The sequence below is a fragment of the Zootermopsis nevadensis genome, unplaced genomic scaffold, assembly GCF_977971745.1.
Source record: "Zootermopsis nevadensis isolate Lab colony 2312 unplaced genomic scaffold, Znev_1.0 Znev_ptg000057l, whole genome shotgun sequence".
NCBI lineage: Eukaryota > Metazoa > Arthropoda > Insecta > Blattodea > Termopsidae > Zootermopsis > Zootermopsis nevadensis.
In genome coordinates this window covers 526,229-549,048 of record NW_028259188.1, presented here as the reverse complement: position 1 = coordinate 549,048, position 22,820 = coordinate 526,229, and the positions used below count along the sequence as shown (strand labels likewise).

Genomic DNA, 22,820 nt, shown 5'->3' with positions numbered 1-22,820 from the left:
TCGTTTGACTTCTCTTTATATCTGATGTCCTGTTGTCGGTACGTCTCATCTGAAGATGGGAGGAGATGCAGTTCAGTCGATCATAGTCCAAATTATTATCAGTACTGAAGCGTGTGTTTATGTTTAGTTACGAGAAATGACAGGATCCATTTCATTGAGAAAGTTATTGGTTTTGTTTCAAGACGTTGTTAGGATGTGGGTGTCATCTGTAAGTACATTGTGTTACATTCCAAGATGGTCAAATGAAGGAAGGTTGCGATGGGAGGAACATGTAGGAGATGAGGAATGCATACAAAATTTTAGTTGGGAAACCCGACGAGAGTAAAGGACTAGAAGAACTAGGCATAAGTGGGAGGATAACATTAAGAGGGATCTTGAAGAAATAGGCTGATGTGCGGGCTTGATTCGTGTTGTCTCAGGGTGGTGTTCTGTGGTGGCTGTTTGTGAATGTATGTATTGTATGTGATAAAGGAAGTTTATTGACCAGCTGAGGCACTATCACTATCTCGGCAAAATTTGTATATCATCTGTTTTATAATTTAACATTGACATTAATTATTTTCAGCTTTGATCTGTTAAAATGAGGCTTGTGATAAAGTGAGTCTGACCGCATTTGTTTCAGGTGCGGATGTAATGCTGGGAGTGGAAATGTCCTCGACTGGGGAAGTGGCGTGCTTTGGAGAGAATCGCTATGAGGCGTATCTCAAAGCCATGATGAGCACTGGGTTCGAGATACCAAAGAAAGCAATTTTACTCTCAATTGGAAGTTTCAAGGTAGGGTGAAGAGTTTCATCCCCTTGTGATGATATTTTATCAATTTCTGAGCACTATAATAAATTCTTCTTGGGCTATAGCCGTGTCACGTGGTTGAAAGGTGAAAAAACTAATGTTTCGAGAACATTCTTCGCCCTCATCCTCAGGTTACTGATGTGTGGTGGAATAAGTGGTACTGGAGCAGGTTTATTTTCTTAGTTCTTCCATTTTCCCTGCTGGTAATCGTTCAACCCTTGCTCCGTACTCATCTATCACTGCCCCACAAGGTGTGCGATGGCCCTGACCAAGCAGTATGTTATTATACCCTCAGTACTAAGTTGGGGCTTCATCTGTGACAGCTGCTTGGCAGGTCTCGGTTTGAAGGAAGCTTTAATTTATTGCGGTTACTTTCTTTATGACAACTGTCACGTCGAAATACCATGATAGGCCGAGGCATCGTATCACGAACAAGCCATGCAAACCCCACCGACGCCGGGCTCAAATCAGTACGTCAGGCTCGCTCAAACCTGGCTTCTCTAATCCAGACAAAAATCTGCTTCAATGATGGAATTCTGTTGTAGTTTTGAAGACATTGTTTAAATGTGATTACTTTTGATGTCCAGTGGTGGGCTCTCGTGAACGCATTACTAAGCCGCCAGATTCTGTGAAAGACGTGGAATTTATTTCCCAGCTGAACGATTGTTAGCCCCTCGACGCAGACTTCGCTTCTTGGCGTAACTTGTGCGCAGAAATACCCACAAAATTAGGTGTATAAAATTTGCATGTGTAATAATATACTCGGTATATTTGGGAATTAATGTATTTTGAGTTGTTTTCTAACTGCGTATGTAATTTCGTTAAACAGATACACAGATAATGTTATGAACAAAATTCTTTCTTTTACTTTTTCCAATTTCTTTGGTTCTGATTGCCCTTCGACCGTAAACCGATTTATTCCCACTGCTGTCAATGTTGCATGGCAGCCGGTTGACATCAAATGAGTAATCGCTGGGTGGTGACTCGGTGATGTATAATAGAAGAGATGTGTCGTGTTACATCCTCTTACACTTTCAGCTCCATCTTCTTAACGGCTAGTAATCTACGTCCATCAGTCTCATAATAAATATGCATGTTTATTATTTTGGTAGAGTTTATTTTAAAAACGTGGGTGAAGAACAGGTAATTTTTGTGAGTAAATATACATAGTACATAATAAATAAGTAAATATATAAGGATATATGCGCTTAGTGAATAAATGAATAAATCCCTGTTTTAACATTTGTCTTACTTCATGGCTCATATTTCACAATTGTTAAGCTCCTGAGTGATGTATTAAGTTCCGATATACAACGCGAATGTTCATTGCCTTCGATGTTACGTAGCCTTGCGCAGCCACGATTATACACTCTCGAAACTTATTTCATACTACAGCAGGTTTTCGTCTCATCCTTTTCGCCTTTCCCTTATCTGACGCCGTGCTATTTTATATGAATGTGACTGTACCCCCATTAAAGTGTTTATTATCAAACCAACAACTGGCTCTCAGTCCGTTAATGCGCAACATACGCTGCAGTAGCGTTATGTTTCCGTACCAAGTGCTTGAAGAAAGAGCGTCACGAGGGACTTCGAAAGGCTGTGCAGATCTGCGTAACAATAAATTTGAAGACGTTCGACATCCACCCTGTATGTACTGGCCTTGTGGTATACGTCATCAGCTGTTTGCTTTCTTTCTACGCAGCACAAGATGGAGCTTCTTCCCTACATCAGCAGTTTATCAAGGATGGGATATAAACTGTACGCGAGTATGGGCACCGCGGACTTTTACATGGAACACGGCGTGGACGTGAGTACATCTTCATTACATTGTGTTATTCATGTTGATAATGGCTCGCTCTGTTCCCTCTCAACTTGACGTGGCAACAGCGCAGATTTTTCGATGTTATAACCAGTACTGTTGCCATGTGGCGGTACCATTGAGAAGCTAATAGTTGCCCTGCTAGAAATTTTCTCGTGAGTTTTTATGGAACATGAAAGTTCTTTACCATGTTCGTAACAGCCCATCAGTGCGATGGCTGCCCTAAACGAAATGTAACGCAACCGCGCGTGCACTGACAAGAGCGGTATTTGAGCTGGGCTTAATTTGTGGAAGTTGTGAAGCGTAAGTCCGCATTATGAGCTTGAAGTCACTTTTTCTGGATGAAAATTAAAATTAAGAGTTTTATTCATTACGTCACTGTACACACAAAAGCAAATTTTTACACAAAAAAACAATACAAAACTAACAATAATGATATAAATATATTTTTTATTGATATAATGTATAGGAACGTTTGCCTTCTCGATTTATTAGAAGCTGAAGTACTTGTATTTGAATGCAAGTAATATCAGTTAACCATTTTACTTGAAGATGGATGTCTTCTTTAGACTCGCCGCAATGAAAACCTCAAATCCTACAACCATTTTACTTATTTACCAGTTTATTCCATGGTTTTATAGTCTCTGAAGGACCTTGACCTCCTCACACATGAGAGGTTTCCCAAGTTATGTAGACATTTGGTAGGACTCCTTGGACGAGTTATCAGTCTGTCGCAAGGCCTCTACCTGGACGCAGGACAGCACGACACAGAAAGACGCGGACAAGCATCCATGCCTCGAGTGGGTTTTGACCCCACGGTCGTAGTATTTGTATGATCGAGGCCTACGCCCCAGTCTGTGCTGCCACTGCTCCCGTAAAAAAAGAATCTGCGTCAGACTGCGGAAATTATCCTTCACCACGGTTTGGCACAGAAAAGTCTTAACAGTTTGCAAGTCCGAACGCTTGAAAGTGTGTACTGAGCGCTATGATAGTTTTCAACAAAACCTGTGTTAATGGGAGGCGCTGGAGATTGAATTTGTGACAGTTCCCGAAAAATATGTTGATTTGAACTGTCCTAATAGAAGGTGAACACAACTTATCTGAGCAATTGCAGATATTTATTTAACGAGTAATCAGCATACAGAAATGAAATTTAACACCATTTAAAGAATTTGTAGCATGCGGGGAAGTGTCGTAATGCCAATGACGGCCACTATTATCGCACGTGTTGATGTGGCAGTAAAATGGTGACTGAGCACGAGAGTGTTTTGTACACTTCAGTCCTATTCCAAAAAAAAAAAGCCTCTGATGACTTTTCAACAAGGTTTTTGGAGGATGTTCCATAAAAGTGCTCCATGCGCAAACTGGGTTTACTTTATTCGGTTGAGTCATCATTTTTACTCTGTCAACAGCTGAACCTCTATCGTCCACTTCTGCCACATGCTGCAAAAGAGAAGTTTGAAGTTTTCCTCTGGTGTAATTTTCATTCATGTGTGTCTTTAATTTTTGTTGAATATTTTAAACTGCCCAGATCACTTTTGTTCGCTCTGAATTTTGAACCTCGGTGTGCTTGAAAACCCTTTCTTAAAAATCAGTCCCAGATAGTAATATTACAATTGTTTTTGTTATCCAAGAAAACAGGATAAGTCCATTTTAAATGTTTTCTGTTTTTTCAGCAACTGTAGTGCTGCTGTGAAAGCTCGAAGCTATAAATGTGGCTTCGTTTATGAATACTTGTGAATATATTTGTCTTTTCAGAGAATGAAGCGCAAAGAACATTTTGCGCATTGCTGAATTTTTTAAGTCGGTACTTAGTTCTTTTCTGAGCTGCTTCATAGATATACCGTAATGTTTCTTGGGCACTGCAACTCAACATATTTAAAATAAAATCCTTTTTAATATCTTTACTCGTGCCCCTGCGATGGGGCCGTGTGTTCTTGAGACACTTCAGCCGTTGTATGCCGGCATCCGGCGAGTGTCGCTCGCTGTAGTTTTGTAATCACACTCTTGCTGCAGTGGTACCTAAAAGTCTGTAGATTCGGCTGTAACCGCCTCGTTTAGCACGACAGTCGAGGACAGAGGTGGGCTGCCTGTCACTTCAAATCTGATTGGCGGGCTGGGGGAGTACCTAGGAGTTGCTTGGCTCATTTTATTTCTAATTGGTTCATGAACAGTTGCAACTGTTGTAATGTTTGTTTTTGAGAGTGACTGTTGTTTAGAATTTTTGGCGTAAGGCAACGGATCGTTTAATATTACAGGTTTCTTTAATATTGAATGAAGATTGTTGGTGGGTAGTTCCATTTTCACTCGAAAAGGATTTGCGGTTTTGAATATTTCTCCTTGAGAAGACGCTGCTTGGGTCATATCGCCTGTGCACTGTTCTTTCTTTGTCTGGGCGAATGTCGCCGTCGAGTCTGCCGGTCTGGGTGACGCTCCTCGGAATGGTCCCGATGAACTTCCCGCCGTGTACGTTGATTCTTCCCCTATCGCTTCGCGCAAGGTCTTTGTCTCAAATGAGTACTTCCATGCCTTAGACTCCCCACCATCACATTCACGAAGCAATCTGATGAGACGTTCTGTGTGCTGAAGGTAAAATCTGGCCTGGCGTGTTGCTCGGAATGAATTGCTTTTCTTGGCGATGTCTATAAAATGTGGTATGAAGAATTCTAGTAATGCCATCTTCCTCATTTCATCTGCTCCCTTTGTTGACTGTAGCTGAATGAAGGTAAAAGAAATATTCTTTTTAGTAAACAATTAACTGTGTCATGTGAGTTATGTAAATTTGTAACTGATATCAATGTACAAAATTTGATGGAAAGAATGGCTGAAGTTTAAATTAGAATTACTTTTCAACTGCTTAAGGTACGGCAATGAAACCAGCTGCGTTTTTTTTTCCCCACTTCTAAAATTCATGAGCTATGAATGAGATGGTCCATAAGTGAATGTTTCTCGCTCTCTAATCATGGAAGATGAAATTTCGGGTCCCTTACTTCACCATGAGCAAACTGTAACAAGTAAAGTGTTCTTGGATGTGCTGTAGGACTACTAACCAGATGGCTTACGGAACCCAAACGTTCATTGCCGAATTAACCAAAGCCCTCCACCGGAACCTGTCCTGGGCCAACAGAATCCAGTCTCCTTCAACTCCTATCTCCCGTAGATCCCGCCTGACATTATCCTCCCATCTACGTCTAGGTCTCTCCAGGGGTCTCTTCCCCTCAGGCTTCCCAACCAGTAGCCGGTGCACACCTCTCGCCTCATCCATGCGTGCTACGTGCCCAACCCATCTCATTCTTCTCGACTTAATCACCCTGACAATACTGGGTGAGGAGAACAGATTCTTAAGCTCGTCATTATGCAGTTTTCTCCATGCCCCATCATCTTCCCTCTTAGGCCCAAATATCCTCCTCAACACCCGATTCTCAAACACCTGCAATCTGTGTTCCTCCCTCTGAGTGAGAGACCATGTTTCGCACCCATACAAAACAACAGGCAAGATTATTGTTCTGTATACTTTAATTTTCAGGTTCTTAGAAATCAGACGGGAAGCCAAAATATTTTGAACTGAGAAGTAGCAAGCATTTCCAGAATTCAATCTCCTCCTAACTTCCTCATGAGTGTCATTTTGATTTGTTATTGTTTTTCCCAGATATTTGAACTTTGTAACCCTTTCAAAGGATTTATTAGCTACCCTAAGATAATTTTGCCCGCCTGTCTTCTGCTGACGAGATACTAACATGTACTTACGTTTTTTCTGAATTTACTTCCAGCCCCACTTGTCTACTAGCCTCTAGTAAAACTTCTGCGTTCCTCTTTATTGTATTCATGTCGTCCCCCAATAAATTAACATCATAAGTTAGTTTTGTTTAGGTTGTGAAGTGAAGGTGATTATGATGTACCACACGCGGCTCAGATGGGATGTTAAAGAAATAAAAGATGAGGCTGTGTCGGATTCTATGACAGGCGGGGAATTTCGTGACTAGTGAAGTGAATATTATTAGCTTCCATGAGGTTAATTATGAAACGAAAAATAAAGTATTATGGGGGGTAGCCATGGTTCATACTTGTTTGTAATTCTACCCAACTTAACTGGCAGAAGTTTGAAGCAGAAAGAACTTAAAATTAGTGATGTGTAATGACCAGGTAATATTATAATAATCCATTTGCCCAATTTAAAAATTAAATTAAATCTTTTCTGAAGGAGCTTGCGGTGTCGCTGTTCCGTATAAGAATTGCCTCATCTTTGAGCAAAATGTATATTTCTGTCCGCTGTTGTTAAACTGTGAAAAGTTCATTAGCGATGGAAGAAAGGTTGTCATTCATGTCTCGCACAAAGTTGGATTTAAAAAGGTTAAAATACCTAATTTTATTCAGTGGTAAGGATGCTTGAAGTTATCCATTGAAGATCCATATCATACCTTTATGTCAATGGAATCTGTTGATGGTCTCCTTGGTTTTGGTGCGGTGGATTTGGCCAACTTCAGGGCAGCTCTCTCAGTCTCGATCTGCGCCCTCACATCTTGCTTCCATCTCTTGCGAGGGTCCTTTGAAATCACTGGTTTCCACAAGTCAATGTTAGAGTCATCTGCCTCTTCTTCAAATTCCTCGTCATCTTCCTCGTCCTTCGCGTTCTGCTTGATCTTTGGCGTGACTGTGTTGAGTGTGGGCTGTTGTAGCAGAGGATTCAGGAGTGTGACAAGGTTATCAGTTGTGATAATTTGGTACAGTCTTTTGCAGTCAAACACGGGATAAAATGATTTGTCCACGTAACGCAGGTTGCGGACTGCTGATAACGTGTGCATCACTAGATTTTCCCTGATACGCAGTAACTTCTCCTGTACCTTTAACAGGTGTGTTCTTGGAGTGCTCTCAAAGAGATTTCTTCTTGGAATGAAGTAATCTGGAAGATTTTTCTGCATGATGGCTTCATACAGTTTTTCTAGTAATTTGCGTAGTGTCTCTCCAGGACGATCCTCTGGCCATGCCGCGTAGTTCCGCTCGCACTGCCAGAACAAGAGTGTTCGTATGTGCGTTGGGAGGAGTCCCAGTTGCACATTCAGGGGCTCCAAGAAACTCTTGTACAGAGCCAGGCTGAACAGAAGGCAGCGGACCTGCGAGTGTGTCAGCCATGTTTCGAGGTATCGCTCTGCTTCTGGGAACGCAAGCTGCCACTCCAGATATTGCTCGTTATTTCTGCCCCGGGTGGGCATGTACCCCAGTGGGAGCAGGTGGCAGCCCAGGCTGTGCACCTGCTTCAGCATGGACTGAGTTGGCCACGTGTATACCATATCTGCGCGTGGGTCGGATACACGGTTACGCGTGCGGGTTTTCCACTTGAGGGCTTCTTTTGGCCAGATGGCCGAAAAAATTGTAGGGATAATTTCTGTTCGTATCTTGACGGGTCTGGAATCGTGACCTTTGTTAGTGGTATCACAGTATATCTTGGTGCCCTGGAGGGTTGCAGATTTCAGTCCACTGGTGAAACCCAGTGGTGCTGCTAGCTTATCTGAGAATATGTCTGCGAAGCTGCGCATGAAGACGATGGAATTGAGGTAATACCGTGTCTCAAACAGGTTTCTCTTTTCTTTAAAGTTGCCTGTGTCATCGTCGTAGTCGTAGACTGGTATGTCGATGGCGTTGAAGCACTGCTTCGGTATCTCAGAGGTGTTGTGTGGCACGTGACCAAGCCGCCGCTCCTTCAGGGGCCGTGGTGTCATGAGCTGTGTGATGGTGGTGTACCCATACTCTGAGTCGCTTGTGTTGTTATGGTTTGGGGACCCACCCTCTGACTTGTACCCCGAGCTGCCACTGTTCTTTGGACTCTCGGGAAAGGCCACGTTTGGCAGGGACTGCGCTGATTTCAGGATATCAAGTTTCTTCTGCTCCTCCGTCATATGCGGGTCCACGAATTTGATTGCTCGAATAATGCCACTCAAACGTCTTTCGGTGGGCGTGAAGCTGGTCTCCTTGTTCGGGTCGCAGTCAGGGTGCTGTGGCCCAAACACTCGTTTAGTCGAGTTCCTTCGTTGTGTTTTCAGCACTGGGCGTGCAGCAGGGAACGACTGCACTTTTAGTGCAGATTCGATGTGTTTCTGCATCTCAATCATCATCAGGCGGCCTTCTGTCAGCTCTGGGGTTTCAGGATGTGAAGAGTCCTTTTCACTTTGAATGGCCTGTTCCTCCATGCCGTTCTCCTCCAAGCGTTCACTGGCGATGTGCGTGTAAACACCCTCGTCTTCATCGTTGATGGTTTCGTATGTCGTACGTCTTCCGTGTGGAAGCATGCACTCTTCGGCCCGAATCTTCACATAGCCTGAAATGTCAGTTGTCAGAATTATTTTTTGTTTCCCCGCTCAGTGAATTTTGGCACAGTGCTGTGTATACTTTATATGAATTTTTACACTTTAAGGGTCTAACTTTTTTCTTGTGTGTTACGTCGGAATTAAATGAGCAGAATTTTGAAATTGTCACGAATCGCAGCATACGTATTGGCTGTTGGCTGACAGATCCTAGTAATGTTTCCTATTCATTATACTTTTTACAATGCTATATCAGCTACTGAGGTTATTCAGCATGAAATCAGCCATAGTATGCTCCCATTGCAATGCATGTTTTAACTATTCCTGTGATTGGAAGTGCGAGATGAAAACACACGGGGGCATGATGGTAAATCTTACACACATTTTTAACTTTGCCACTGGATGGAGGTTAAATAACAGCTACTGTTCAACATCTGGATGACTTCTGTCATCTTTCTTACGTGATGCAAGGAGGAAACTGGAAATGTAACCTGGCCGTGTGTTACTGCCCGATCATTTGTGCTAATGTGGATGGCTCGGAAGCCAATCAGTGTCTGCGATCGGGTTGTAGAAGAAGTGCGAACTTTTTACAGAAGAAATGTACAGTTTTTATGAATGTAGACTCTTGAAATTAACGTCAAATGTCAAATCAGAAGTGTTCTGTGAGATTTCATGTATGTCCCTGAAACCACGGTGTATTTTGATTAAATTTGGTGTTGGTATTGAACTTTAAGAATTGTTTGGTGAGCTTGATTTTGGTTAACATCTGTCTGGCATAATGTTGACTTTTCAAAGGTTTAAATTTTTTTTCCAGTTTCCTCCAGAATGGTTTGTCCAAAAGAAGTTTATCGCCGATTTTGAACTTGGGTTCTTGCAGGCCAGGAGAGAAGGTGACCGTCTTCTGGGATGTTGCACCGTGTAGTCTCATCAATGCCTCCGTCGGAAACGTTGGTAAACTTCTACCAGACCGCGTGGCGCAACATCCCAGAAGACGGCGATCTTGACACTTGCCATTGTGATAACCAGAAAACTTAATCGAGTCGCATGATGAGTTTTCATAATGTGTATTTTATTTATCTAAAATAATTGGAGAATTAAGGATAATTTCTACAGTGTTAGTACCGGTGTTTAATAAAAATACATCGACTTCAACTTAAAGTTTTTATGAAGTTTTCCCACCTTTCGTGGGTCGTCATTCTTACGTGAGCCTTTGGCATTTCGCTCGTTACGCTATTTGATCTTCAACAGTTTCATGTTTTATTAAATTTGCTCTCATTGTCAGTTCTTCTTCTTCTTCTTCTTCTTAGTTTGCTGGACTTTGGTTGTACATTATTTCCATCATAGGCTCCAAACTTTTACATTTGTTTTATATTTTTTTTTCTTTGGGAGAATGTCTTTTCCTTTTTACGTGCCACGGATGTATGTCGTTCTGATCGGCTTATATTCCGGGACTTTCACCTTTTGCCTTGTCCGGAGACAGGGATTAGCTCTACCGATTGGGCCCAACTGAGTAGGGATACCTGAAGTCGGAGATAAGAGTCCCCATCTCCGAAACGTCGTGCAATTTTATGATTTTATTAGACGATGGAAAACTTTTTATTTTAAAAATGTACCATCGTCAGAAACTTTTTTTATTATTTATTATTTATTATTGACTGCAAATGGGTTTATACCCGGTGGCAGTGTCCTACAATAACATACAAAACAATGAGACAGAACAGAACAATGAGATACATCAACACAATGAGACAGAACAAAACAATAAACAAAAGGACACAACAAAAACAATAAGACACAATAAACAATGAGATACATCAACACAAAGACAGAACAAAACAATAAACAAAAGGACACAACAAAAACAATATGACACCCAAACAATGGGATACATCAACACAATGAGACACAACAAAACAATAAACAAAGGACACAACAAAAACAATAAGACACAATAAACAATGAGATACATCAACACAGAGACAGAACAAAACAATAAACAAAAGGACACAACAAAAACAATATGACACACAAACAATGGGATACATCAACACAATGAGACACAACAAAACAATAAACAAAGGACACAACAAAAACCATAAGACACAACATACAATGAGATACATCAACACAGAGACAGAACAAAACAATAAAAAAGGACACAACAAAAACAACACATCCCACTCAAAATCAACCAACTCATAAATTACAAAACCATCCAACCTCAAGTACTTAACTTAAAAAAAAGAACTTAATACCACCTAGACATAAGACAATAACTGTAATGTATTACAAACGTCATGAACTGATGCACTCACACAACAATACAATGAGACACAACAATACAACATACCACACTCAAAATAAAACATCTGACACACAATAAAAAAACACACATCCACCAAACCAAAAATTCATCGGTTTGTTAGGAGGGAAACACAGATGAGACATGCCTGTCTTTACAAAATGGAGAACGTCCGCTGAAAATAAGTCTTATTATGCTAACCTGCAGATTTTGCTGTTGGCATCTTCTTCCGAAGTCTCTTGTCTTCTTACCTGGCTTATTGTTGGTGGCAGTCGCCATAGTGAACCGGTAGCTGGGAGTCTCCATTACGGTGGAGTACAGGGCTGCATCTCGGTGCTCCACGACCTCCACGTTGTCCTGTACGACCAGGAGCCGCGGTGAGTGCAGCAACTCATAACCGCGACTGCGTTCCCCATGCTGGGGCCTGAACCGCACGTGACTACACGCCACCTCGAAGAGCCGGTCGGGGGATACGCAGTGTCTCTGGTGTTCGGCCAACTCCACGTTCCGCTCTGCGTCTCGGTCAGAAACTGGGCTCACCCTGAGGTTTCCCACTTCCCTGCAGAAACAACCACTGGATGGAATCAGACTCCCATGGTCGATCACGGCCCACATTACCTAAACATTCCCTTTGCCCTTTGCCCTTGCATCTCTTCTGTTTTGATGAACAAGTTCTTTGCTGTTGCAACGGAGATGGTGGTGGCGCAGGAGTGTTAAGACCCGGTGGCCCCTGCAGAACAACGTTGTAAGGGCCTGGGGTTCTTTATCCTGCATTGGAGTAGGTGTTGGGCGTTACGTGTGGGTGTGTGCCCTGAATGGGGCTTAGTCCCCCAAAAATGGCCTAGGCCAGTGGGTGGCAAAATTCCTTGGGGCAACCGACATCCTCCTGAAGACTAGTTGATGTAACCTGAGATGGTTCAGAGAAAGGGATGTCCAGTCTGGCGAAGGCAAGGCCATAAGGAAAGACTACAGACAGACTTGGATGGGTCTACAAGGCGTTCTTTGCCCACGACAGAGCGTCAACAACACCTGAGATGTTTATCCTGTTGGTAGTAAGGGACGGGATACTTCATTGAGGACAGTCACCGGCTAATCTACCTCGGTTCGATTCCGGTCATGACAGGATTTTTGTGTTCTGGGCCCACACAGCCTCGGGGTCCTCTGCCCGGGGTAAAATCTCAGCCTCCTTTCATTGCTGATGTTAAGAATGTGTGGAGCCTTACCTCCAATCTACCATACGCCCTCATGGCGCGGTGCTTAGTTGGGCGGCTGGGTCAACTTGATTTGTAATGAGTAGCGCAAAGATTCTTTAAAATCAGCGGTGGATGGAACTTGTATGTAACATTTCTAAGTGCGAGTACAAAAAGATTTGTTAAATTTGATCGATTGGTTACATTGCAGTCGCGTTCCCTGTCCGGGACTTCATTTCGCTTTGCCCCACATCGTGAATCGCTCCACCAGAGACGCCTTATATCACTGGTACACATGCTTACCACCAAGGCACCGTTACCGACATCTGAATCCATTTACATTTTCCTGTGTTACCGAGGACGAAACTGTCGACTCGCTGTTTGTCTCCCTTCTTCAGGGTTTGTTTCTTTTGTCACAATGAACCATCTGTTTTGTTGGCAACAATCTTTTAACGTCGTTCGGATGTTTCTTCTTTAGAGATGACGCAGTTACTTTACAACGTTCAAATTCGATAATGTTATCTGGTGCTCGGAACGAGATTATTGGAGCATTGGCCGAAGTTCATCTGAATAATACGTAACACTCAGTTCGTACCTCACAGAAAACACGACCCGTCTCCATGGCAACAATCGACAGGTTAACGCTGTTTAAGGAATTAATCGTTGTTTATTCTGATAATTAACCCTTCGAAGCCGAAGTTCGTCTAAATAACATTTAAGAATCCAGTCCGTACCGCGAAGAAAACACAACGCCTCCATTACAAAGATCAACTGGTTAACGCTGTTTAAGGAAATAATCGCTGTTTATTCTGATAATTAATTAACCCTTCGAAGCCGAAGCTCGTCTAAATAGTATTTAAGAATCCAGTCCGTACCGCGAAGAAAACACAACGCCTCCATTACAAAGATGAATTGGTTAACGCTGTTTAAGGAATTAATCGTTGTTTATTCTGATAATTAACCCTTCGAAGCCGAAGCTCGTCTAAATAGCATTTAAGAACGCAGTCCGTACCGCGAAGAAAACACAACGCCTCACCGTTAAAAAGATCAACTGGTTAACGCTGTTTAAGGAAATAATAGATTTTTATTCTGATAATTAATTAACCCTTCGAAGCCGAAGCTCGTCTAAATAGCATTTAAGACTCCAGTCCGTACCGCGAAGAAAACACAACGCCTCACCATTAAAAAGATCAATTGGTTAACGCTGTTTAAGGAAATAATAGATTTTTATTCTGATAATTAATTAACCCTTCGAAGCCGAAGCTCGTCTAAATAGCATTTAAGAATCCAGTCCGTACCGCGAAGAAAACACAACGCCTCACCGTTACAAAGATCAACTGGTTAACGCTGTTTAAGGAAATAATCACTGTTCACACTGAAAATCACACGAAACACTGGGCAAAATGGTTGATTGTACCACTTTCAACTTTCCCAGAGTTTGTTTGTGTAACCAGTAATATAGATACAGTAGGTGGTACATATAGCTACCATCGTGCTTTAAAGGAATATTCCTAAACAAGCCTGGCACTGCTGTGCCGTTGGAAATGGAAACATTGGTAGACCAAGAATAAGATGGCGGTTGCGACGTTTTTCGAACGCAGCTGCAAAAACTACGATTGCGAACAAAACGTTTCTCCGAAAAACTTCGAGGAAAGACACCACTTGCGAGACCTAAGCGTAGACGGAAAGATAATATTAGTCCGGTGTCGGGCTCTTGTGAACACGATGATGAACCTTCGCGTTTCATAAAAAAACACCCTTTTCCTAGGAATTAGGCAGCCAGCACGACCCAAAGTCACGTCTGGCCCAACGATGACCTTGGTTACCACATTCGCCTTTGTTATCTCTGTCGAGGGAGAGTGAACTAAGTCCACGGTCGTTTTGAAACGTGGTTATCGACGAAGAAACCTGCTGACGTCATCGTCTGTGTTGTGGCGTGGGAACCCCAAAACCTACGACAGGAAATGTCTTGTACTTCTTACTGATCCTCAAGGACAGCGAGAAGCCGAAATATTTGAAGTCATGAACGCGGACGAACCGAGCGTCGTTTGTCGGACGACATTCGCACACAGCAACAAATGCTGGTACTAGGAATGATGTCTGGATAAGAGAAGCTCATATATCTCGAGATAAAAATGTGCTCAGCAAAGGATCGCTTTGTCTTAAGTGCCAGGAAATGGATTTGATAAAGCGACCTTCAGATAAAGAAACCGCACTCAGCCATAATCGGAAATTTATTGCTGGCCAAGGTCTGATAAAAAGATAATGAGACGAATGTTTTCTCAACCGCGGTTAAAAAAAGCACAGGGCAGATTCTTTCGCACTAAGACCAGTGGCGAATATGAACATGACTCTCCCCTGGTATCTTAGGCCACTAGTCTCGCACAAATTAAGTATCTCTGAAACGTCGGTCACTTTGTACGAGATCAATCATCGTTTGTGAGATTTTCTGCGTTTCAAAGACTGCCACCTGATTTAACAGTCGGTAACTGCGTCCCCCCCCCCATAAAGTATACGAGGTGCGATCGGAAAGTTTCAAGACTGTGTCAATAGAGGGCGAACCGGATGTAGTACGAGCTTCTGCCTTTAGGGGGTGCGGCCTACATTCATAGTGAATCAGTGTGCCAGCCGGCATCATCGAATTAGCATTTGTTTCTTAGTTACGGGCGTTTTGGTAGTGCATTACACCGACCCTCCTGCGATTTCGGAATGGCGTGTGCATCAAATTTAGCCAAAGACTCGCCAAAACGGCTACGGAAACCTATGAAATGCTAAAGCAAGCATTTGGGGAGTCCGCAAACTTTTGTGTGGCATTCACGTTTTAAAAATGGCCGAACCTCTGTCGATGATGACGAGCGTTCTGGACGACCATCTTCGAGCACAACGCCCGAAAATGTTACGAAGATCGACGTCGTACCATCAACGACTTGCGCGACATTGTTGGGATAGGCTATGGGACCTGTCAGCTGATTCTAAAGGAAGAACTCCACATGCGACGCATCCTGTCTGAGGACCAGAAGCAGAATCGACTTCTCGTTTGTCAGGAGCTCAAAGATCTTGCAAGAACCGACCCCAACTTCCTTTCTAAGGTTATCACAGGCGATGAAAGCTGGGTTTACGGGTACGATCCGGAAACGAAGCAACAATCTTCACAATGGAAGAGCCCGTCGTCACCACGACCGAAGAAGGCAAGACAGGTCAAGAGCAATGTGAAGTCAATGCTGATCTGTTTTTTCGACCAGGAGGGGATCGTCCATAGGGAGTTTCTTCCTGCAGGTCAGACGGTCAATGCTGAATTTTACTGTGGGGTCCTGAGGCGGTTGCGTGAAGATGTGAGACGGAAGCGGCCGTCAAAGTGGCGATGAGTGAAATGTTTACGTGAGTTATTTTGCTGAGGTCACAAACTATTTAGAGGTTTCACGAATAACCCCCCCCCCTTCATATGATTAGACGCCACATGATTTGCGGTTTGTGTTATCTGGTAAAGCTGCACGCCTTATCGCTTAATCCTCTCACGAAGAGACGTCATCCTCTGTTGTGTAAGGTTCGCGGATAATTTGGAAACTTCCACGGAAAGGGTTGTCTGTGTCTGAGCCTGACAAATATGGGGAAGGGTATTTCGACACGAGCGGTTTTCCTGCCGCAGCGGTAGAACCACCGCAACCTCATGTTCTTGTTGTCTGTGCGCACGGACGGTGAAATAAACGCATTGTCTGCAGTTGGCGTGTGCTCTAGGCTCATAAGTCGAGGTGTGCGTAGAAATCAGTCAAAAGATTGTTGAAAGCCAAATTTCTCAAGTTTTATGAGGACCTGCGTAAGCATCCAAAGATATTATTCTGATACTTTATTTCTGTACGCAGTTTCTCTTCAGTGTCCTCGGGTTGTCGCTTGTGGCGTTCAGTTTACGAATTAGTGTTTTCTACGAGCGTCGAATCTCTTTGCCATCATCACTTACCGAAAACTGAATTATTCCTTTATTTAACGACGTTTCGGCGGCTGCACTTGTAATGCAGCGGAGATTCGTAGGGTGGCTTGTGTGAATGACGAGTTGAAAACTATGTGAGAGGAAGTGGTCGTGGCCTGTTTTACGGGAGAAGCTGAACCTATCATTCAGAAAAATCTTCCTCCAGACGGGAGGACCCCGCCCCCTCGCCGGTGGTGGAATTTGGAACTTCAAGGACCAGAGACGCTCTCTCTCTCAAGAAGAGAGAGAGAGCGTGGGCGAACAGCGCGTTTTGGGCCCGTCCACGTTTTCCTGTGGAGGTAGGCAGCCTGCATCACCGGGTGTCATTGTTTGGTGACATGGAATTCGGATCACATTAGTGCAAAAGTGACCTGCGTGATGTCCTGTAAAATATCTCTGAAATTATTTTGTCTGACTAGAACAACTCCCAAATCCGTTGCGAGAACTTCCGGTGGACAGATATCAAGTAGCCAGTTAAATCCAATCAGCATTCACACACACACAGACCCAATGATATTTTTAATATTATCCTCCGATTTACACTAAGGTCTTTCAGGATTCCAACTGTATTTATTTTATGACAATTTTGTGGGGGGGGGGGCTCCATGGGTGTTGTGTTAACAGCGACCGCGGTTCCCCGAACCCGTAATTTCTCATAAGGCTTTGGTTTTGCAAAACGCGGTCTTTCTCAGGAACGTAACCACGCAGGTTTGCGAGTGATGTGTGTTGGAGAACATCCGCATGTCGTGTTCAGCGCGTGTGATCCGAAACATTATTTTGCTCCGTGTTTTCTTCGGGGTACGGACTGAATTCTTAAATGCAATTTAGACGAGCTTCGGCTTCGAAGGGTTAATTAATTATCAGAATAAACAGCGTTAACCAGTTGTTCTTTGTAACGGTGAGGCGTTGTGTTTTCTTCGCGGTACGGACTGGATTCTTAAATGCTTTTAAACGAGCTTCGGCTTCGAAGGGTTAATTAATTATCAGAATAAAAATCTATTATTTCCTTAAACAGCGTTAACCAGTTGTTCTTTGTAACGGTGAGGCGTTGTGTTTTCTTCGCGGTACGGACTGGATTCTTAAATGCTTTTAAACGAGCTTCGGCTTCGAAGGGTTAATTAATTATCAGAATAAAAATCTATTATTTCCTTAAACAGCGTTAACCAGTTGTTCTTTGTAACGGTGAGGCGTTGTGTTTTCTTCGCGGTACGGACTGGATTCTTAAATGCTATTTAGACGAGCTTCGGCTTCGAAGGGTTAATTAATTATCAGAATAAAAATCTATTATTTCCTTAAACAGCGTTAACCAGTTGTTCTTTGTAACGGTGAGGCGTTGTGTTTTCTTCGCGGTACGGACTGGATTCTTAAATGCTATTTAGACGAGCTTCGGCTTCGAAGGGTTAATTAATTATCAGAATAAAAATCTATTATTTCCTTAAACAGCGTTAACCAGTTGTTCTTTGTAATGGTGAGGCGTTGTGTTTTCTTCGCGGTACGGACTGGATTCTTAAATGCTTTTAAACGAGCTTCGGCTTCGAAGGGTTAATTAATTATCAGAATAAAAATCTATTATTTCCTTAAACAGCGTTAACCAGTTGTTCTTTGTAATGGTGAGGCGTTGTGTTTTCTTCGCGGTACGGACTGGATTCTTAAATGCTATTTAGACGAGCTTCGGCTTCGAAGGGTTAATTAATTATCAGAATAAAAATCTATTATTTCCTTAAACAGCGTTAACCAGTTGTTCTTTGTAATGGTGAGGCGTTGTGTTTTCTTCGCGGTACGGACTGGATTCTTAAATGCTTTTAAACGAGCTTCGGCTTCGAAGGGTTAATTAATTATCAGAATAAAAATCTATTATTTCCTTAAACAGCGTTAACCAGTTGTTCTTTGTAATGGTGAGGCGTTGTGTTTTCTTCGCGGTACGGACTGGATTCTTAAATGCAATTTAGACGAGCCTCGGCTTCCAATTTACCCCCCTCCCCTCAGTAGGAACTTCTAAATTATGTCCTAAACTTCCAAATTAATAGCCTCAGCTTTCTCTAATACAAAATTTCAAAATTCCGTCTTTTACGCCAATCATCACACTAACGCCGTCACTCTTACTTTATCCTTAACAGAAGGACGAGCGGGCATTGCCTGGGGACCTTCTAGCTATAAGATGCTCTTTCTCCCCCCCCAGATATCGAAGTGTCTCTCACTTCTCCCCCACCAATTTCCTCTCTCTCTCTCTCTCTCTCTCTTAGCTTTTCTTATCTGCGTCGAATGTTAAGGTCGTGACGCATTAGACGGGAAGCGACCGTGACACTCGTGGATCAACCGAGAAAGAACGTGATGCATCCAGTTTCCAGAAGCCCCCCCCACCTAAAGCCCACGAATCGCCTCACGGCTACGTTGTGTAGGATGATATTAAAGTGAATCTCAAAGAAATGTTTCGAAGATGTGAATTACTGATGTTGGCAGTAATTGACCTTTGTGTTCAGCAATTATGGAGTTGGCACAGTGTTTAGTCATGAAAATGAATGATGAATCACCGAATTATTGAAGGAATGTCACAATACATTCCTGTAATAAATGGGATTAAGATAAGATATGACTTAAGGAGGTTGAATTTTTTGCGAGTAATTGTTTCATGCTGAAAGAAACTTGTGATAGCAAAATCCAACATTTTCAGTAGACATGAATGCGAACCTCGTTTAATCTCGTAGTTCGAAAAATCCCCGGTTATTTGTTCTCCATTTTCTGATTCTTAATTATCCTTTTCTGTGATGATTTTTCGTATAAAAATAAAGCCTTCTTTAAAACTTTGTACACATAAATCACAGCTTTAGTTGTCAAACCATGGCTGAATGTTTACTAAAACCCGCGCCATAAACGATGATATTAGAAACCATAGAAAAAAAGCCGACGTTTCAGAGATACATAATCTTGTTTATAGCATGGGAAATTTTTCAGATACTGAATGTCTTAGTCCATTCCTTTTCCCGTCGGATCTTCCAGATAATTTCCAAAGTAGGATCTGAGGTTCTCACGGCGGTGTCCGAAGATGGCTGTCTTGTGGGTTGTAACGCCTTGTAGTCGGGTAGAAGTTTACCGACGTTTCAGAGGTGCTTGCTGCCTACATAATCAGGGTGATCATCTCCCTGATGATGGAGGCAGCAAATATCTCCGAAATTTTGGTAAACTTGTACCAGACTACAAGGCGTTACAACCCACAAGACAGCCATCTCTCCTGTCAACTGTAGTATGTATACGAGGTGCGATCGGAAAGTTTCAAGACTGCGCGTATAAAAACCCGTACACTTATCTGAGGTATTAAATTTATCCATCACCCTCGAAGTAGTTCCCCTGGGAGTGAACACAACGATGCCAGCGCCGCTGCCAAGCCTGGAAGCATCCCTGGAAATCTTTCTTTGTCAGCCTGTCAAGCACCATCTGCGATTCTGCCTGAATCTCTTTTATCGTCTCAAATCTCCTTCCCTTTAGCTGAATTTTCATCTTTGGGAAGAGGAAGAAGTCACACGGAGCTTAGAAAGGAAGTTGGGGTCGGTTCTTGCAAGATCTTTGAGCTCCTGACAAACGAGAAGTCGATTCTGCTTCTGGTCCTTAGACAGGAGCCTTGGCGTCGCATGTGGAGTTCTTCCTTTAGAATAAATCAGCTGACAGGTCCCATAGCCTATCCCAACAATGTCGCACAAGTCGTTGATGGTACGACGTCGATCTTCGTAACATTTTCGGGCGTTGTGCTCGAAGATGGTCGTCCAGAACGCTCGTCATCATCGACAGAGGTTCGGCCATTTTTAAAACGTGAATGCCACACAAAAGTTTGCGGACTCCCCAAATGCTTGCTTTAGCATTTCATAGGTTTCCGTAGCCGTTTTGGCGAGTCTTTGGCAAAATTTGATGCACACGCCATTCCGAAATCGCAGGAGGGTCGGTGTAATGCACTACCAAAACGCCCGTAACTAAGAAACAAATGCTAATTCGATGATGCCGGCTGGCACACTGATTCACTATGAATGTAGGCCGCACCCCCTAGCGGCAGAAGCTCGTACTACATCCGGTTCGCCCTCTATTGACACAGTCTTGAAACTTTCCGATCGCACCTCGTATAATACAGTGCAGGGTGACGATTAAACGTCGTTTTCCATGTTTTCAGCGCCGATGCATGACGAAAGTGTTGCTGGCTGTCGTAAACGTACAGTTAGGACGTAGTCGTCCCTTCCCATTGAGAGCAAGAATTGTTTGGAATGCACCGACGCTGTACACTAGCGGCTTATTTTTGTTAATTTCATGAATTTCGGCTTCAAGGGGATAAATTGTTCTGATAGCATCATCTCACGTTTTCATAGGTCTCTCAAATGATCTCTTGGTTCAGAATTTCCGGCTAAAATTCTGTTCTTTTCATTCAAATATGGCACGCAGTTATGCTGTTAAATCATTTCAAAGAATCTGTTTAACGCCGAGGAGCCTTGCGGTTGAGTATCACCCCATGTCGGCTGTCCACGACTGCTTATCCTCCATATCTGGAGTCGAGAGTCCCCCATTCACAAGTAAGGCGTGTCGTCAAACTGGGTGGCAGTTGGCAGACGGTAAGTGCATGCAGTTTGCTAGGACGTCAAGTTGGTATGCGTGCATTTCTTTGAGCACAGATAACAGCTGTCAAGATAAACGAGACGGACATATTGAGATTCATTATGTGTCTCTCATGACTAGACCGTCAGATTATATTTATCTGCTGTAAGCTCTAAAAATAATAATTCGCTGTATCCTATTATTTAGGGATTGTACGTGCGAAGAATGAAAGTATTATAGATTTTTAATGCAACAGTGTCTTATGGGGTTTTGAAACGCGTGTCGTGTTTGTTGCTAGGAAACCGGATAACATTTCTGAAGAAGGAGTCGTTCATTGTAGGCGAACGACACTCCTGATGGCTTTTTCGTGAAGTCCACTGTGGTTTCTGTCATTATTAATACATTTAAATGATGTACTGACGATAATTTTGAAAAATGCAACGCGTGGTGGGAGTTGATTCCAGCGGAAAATTGTGCGCGTGTGGTCACGTCATTTATTTACGTCCTTGTTACTAGGATAGCACTCGGGGTCTGCCTGATATGACGTATTAATCCTTTGTTTTCTAAGTTGTGGATGAGCTCGCAATTTTGCCACCGCTTTCAAGACATCTCTGTATACTCCGGAGGAACTGCGAAACATACAAATGTTTGACACGGAAATATTTGGACCGCCGTGACATGTTGAAGAAAAGCCAAATCCAGAGCCATTTGAATCCAATCGTCACTCCACACCCACCCCGATTTTCTTAAGATACATTTTAGTATCATCCTCCCGCGTCCCTTGGTTAACAATTATGTATGCAATAACGTGCTTTATTTCGTTTTCAGCGTTTCAATGTTTCACTGAGCCGAGTATAAATGATCTGTGGTGACGTAACATGGATTTTCACTTTTAATCAAGTGAATATCCCGACGTATTTACGTTATTTTTCCGGAACACGGAATCAGACTGCACACTGCGGTTAATACAGCGTCATTAAACAGCCTGCTACCAGCTGGTTGTCAAGGCGTCGCAAGGTCGATCACTTGGGATAAGGGCAGGTCGTCGTAGGAACACGGGAAGGAAATGTCATTTCGCTACCAAAATAAACACGATCCAAATCGCCAGTGGTGATGATAATGCGAGAATATTCTTACCGATCGAAGTTTTCGAAGAAGTGGACGGACAGAAGAATGTTGTTGAGTAGGAAGGTCTCCAGGTCCTGAGAAAGGGTTTTCCTAATCCTGTTGACGACAGCCTCCTCCGGATCTATGTTCTTCGGCTTCACCGTCTCACCCTCGTCAGCCTTCTTCTGAGGTTTCGAGTGCCAGAACCCCATCGTAACTTGTCTGCAAAAAGGCGTTCACAGCAGTCGCGTCAGATCTATCCTTCTCTGCCCCATAATTCCTACTCCCACATCACTTAACTCACAAACCGAAGTGACTTAAACAATTCCGTCTTCTGGACCACAGATGAAGCCGACACAGAACTAGCTTACGTGTTAGACTGACGCAAAATAATGGCTGATAGCCACTGATATCCACTGAGATGCCTTAATCAGTTGATTACCTTATATCTCAGATGGCATTGTCGATGGTAACCAAGGCAACAAACCGAACGAGCGCTGACTCATTTTGTAGGTTCTCATTATAAACAGCGATTAATTTCTTAAACAGCGTTAACCACTTGATCTATGTAATGGTGAGGCGTTGTGTTTTCTTCGCGGTACGGACTGAATTCTTAAATGCTGTTTAGACGAGCTTCGGCTTCGAAGGGTTAATTAATTATCAGAATAAAAATCTATTATTTCCTTAAACAGCGTTAACCAATTGATCTTTGTAATGTTGAGGCGTTGTGTTTTCTTCGCGGTACGGACTGAATTCTTAAATGCTGTTTAGACGAGCT

General features: G+C 43.0%; 2 protein-coding genes across 4 annotated transcripts in view; one reads left to right on the top strand and one right to left on the bottom strand.

Annotated features, from left to right (window-relative positions):
- The window catches only part of r (carbamoyl-phosphate synthetase 2, aspartate transcarbamylase, and dihydroorotase rudimentary), a 62,516-nt gene that overhangs the window by 22,700 nt on the left and 16,996 nt on the right, over window positions 1–22,820 (top strand). For all 3 annotated transcript variants that reach the window (XM_087361365.1, XM_087361364.1, XM_087361366.1), the window contains 2 exons: window positions 623–774; window positions 2,492–2,596. In XM_087361365.1, the coding sequence (XP_087217491.1) occupies window positions 623–774; window positions 2,492–2,596 (257 nt within the window). The remainder of the gene's footprint in view (window positions 1–622; window positions 775–2,491; window positions 2,597–22,820) is intronic.
- LOC110834913 (uncharacterized) lies at window positions 2,592–22,427 on the bottom strand. The gene is made up of 4 exons (XM_022074562.2): window positions 22,073–22,427; window positions 11,461–11,768; window positions 7,027–8,921; window positions 2,592–5,323 (listed from the first exon to the last, which is right to left on the bottom strand). The coding sequence occupies exons 1-4, from the start codon at window positions 22,252–22,254 to the stop codon at window positions 4,631–4,633; spliced, it is 3,078 nt and encodes a 1,025-aa protein (XP_021930254.2). The 5' UTR covers window positions 22,255–22,427; the 3' UTR covers window positions 2,592–4,630.

Bases quoted from the DNA above. Each gene is read 5' to 3' on its own strand.
- LOC110834913 (XM_022074562.2), bottom strand. From the start codon at position 22,254: ATGGGGTTCTGGCACTCGAAACCTCAGAAGAAGGCTGACGAGGGTGAG. The intron at 8,922-11,460 runs GTAAGAAGACAA...CTGACATTTCAG, and splicing joins TGCCACCAACAATAAGCCAG to GCTATGTGAAGATTCGGGCC. The intron at 5,324-7,026 runs GTATGATATGGA...ACCTTCATTCAG, and splicing joins CAGATTCCATTGACATAAAG to CTACAGTCAACAAAGGGAGC.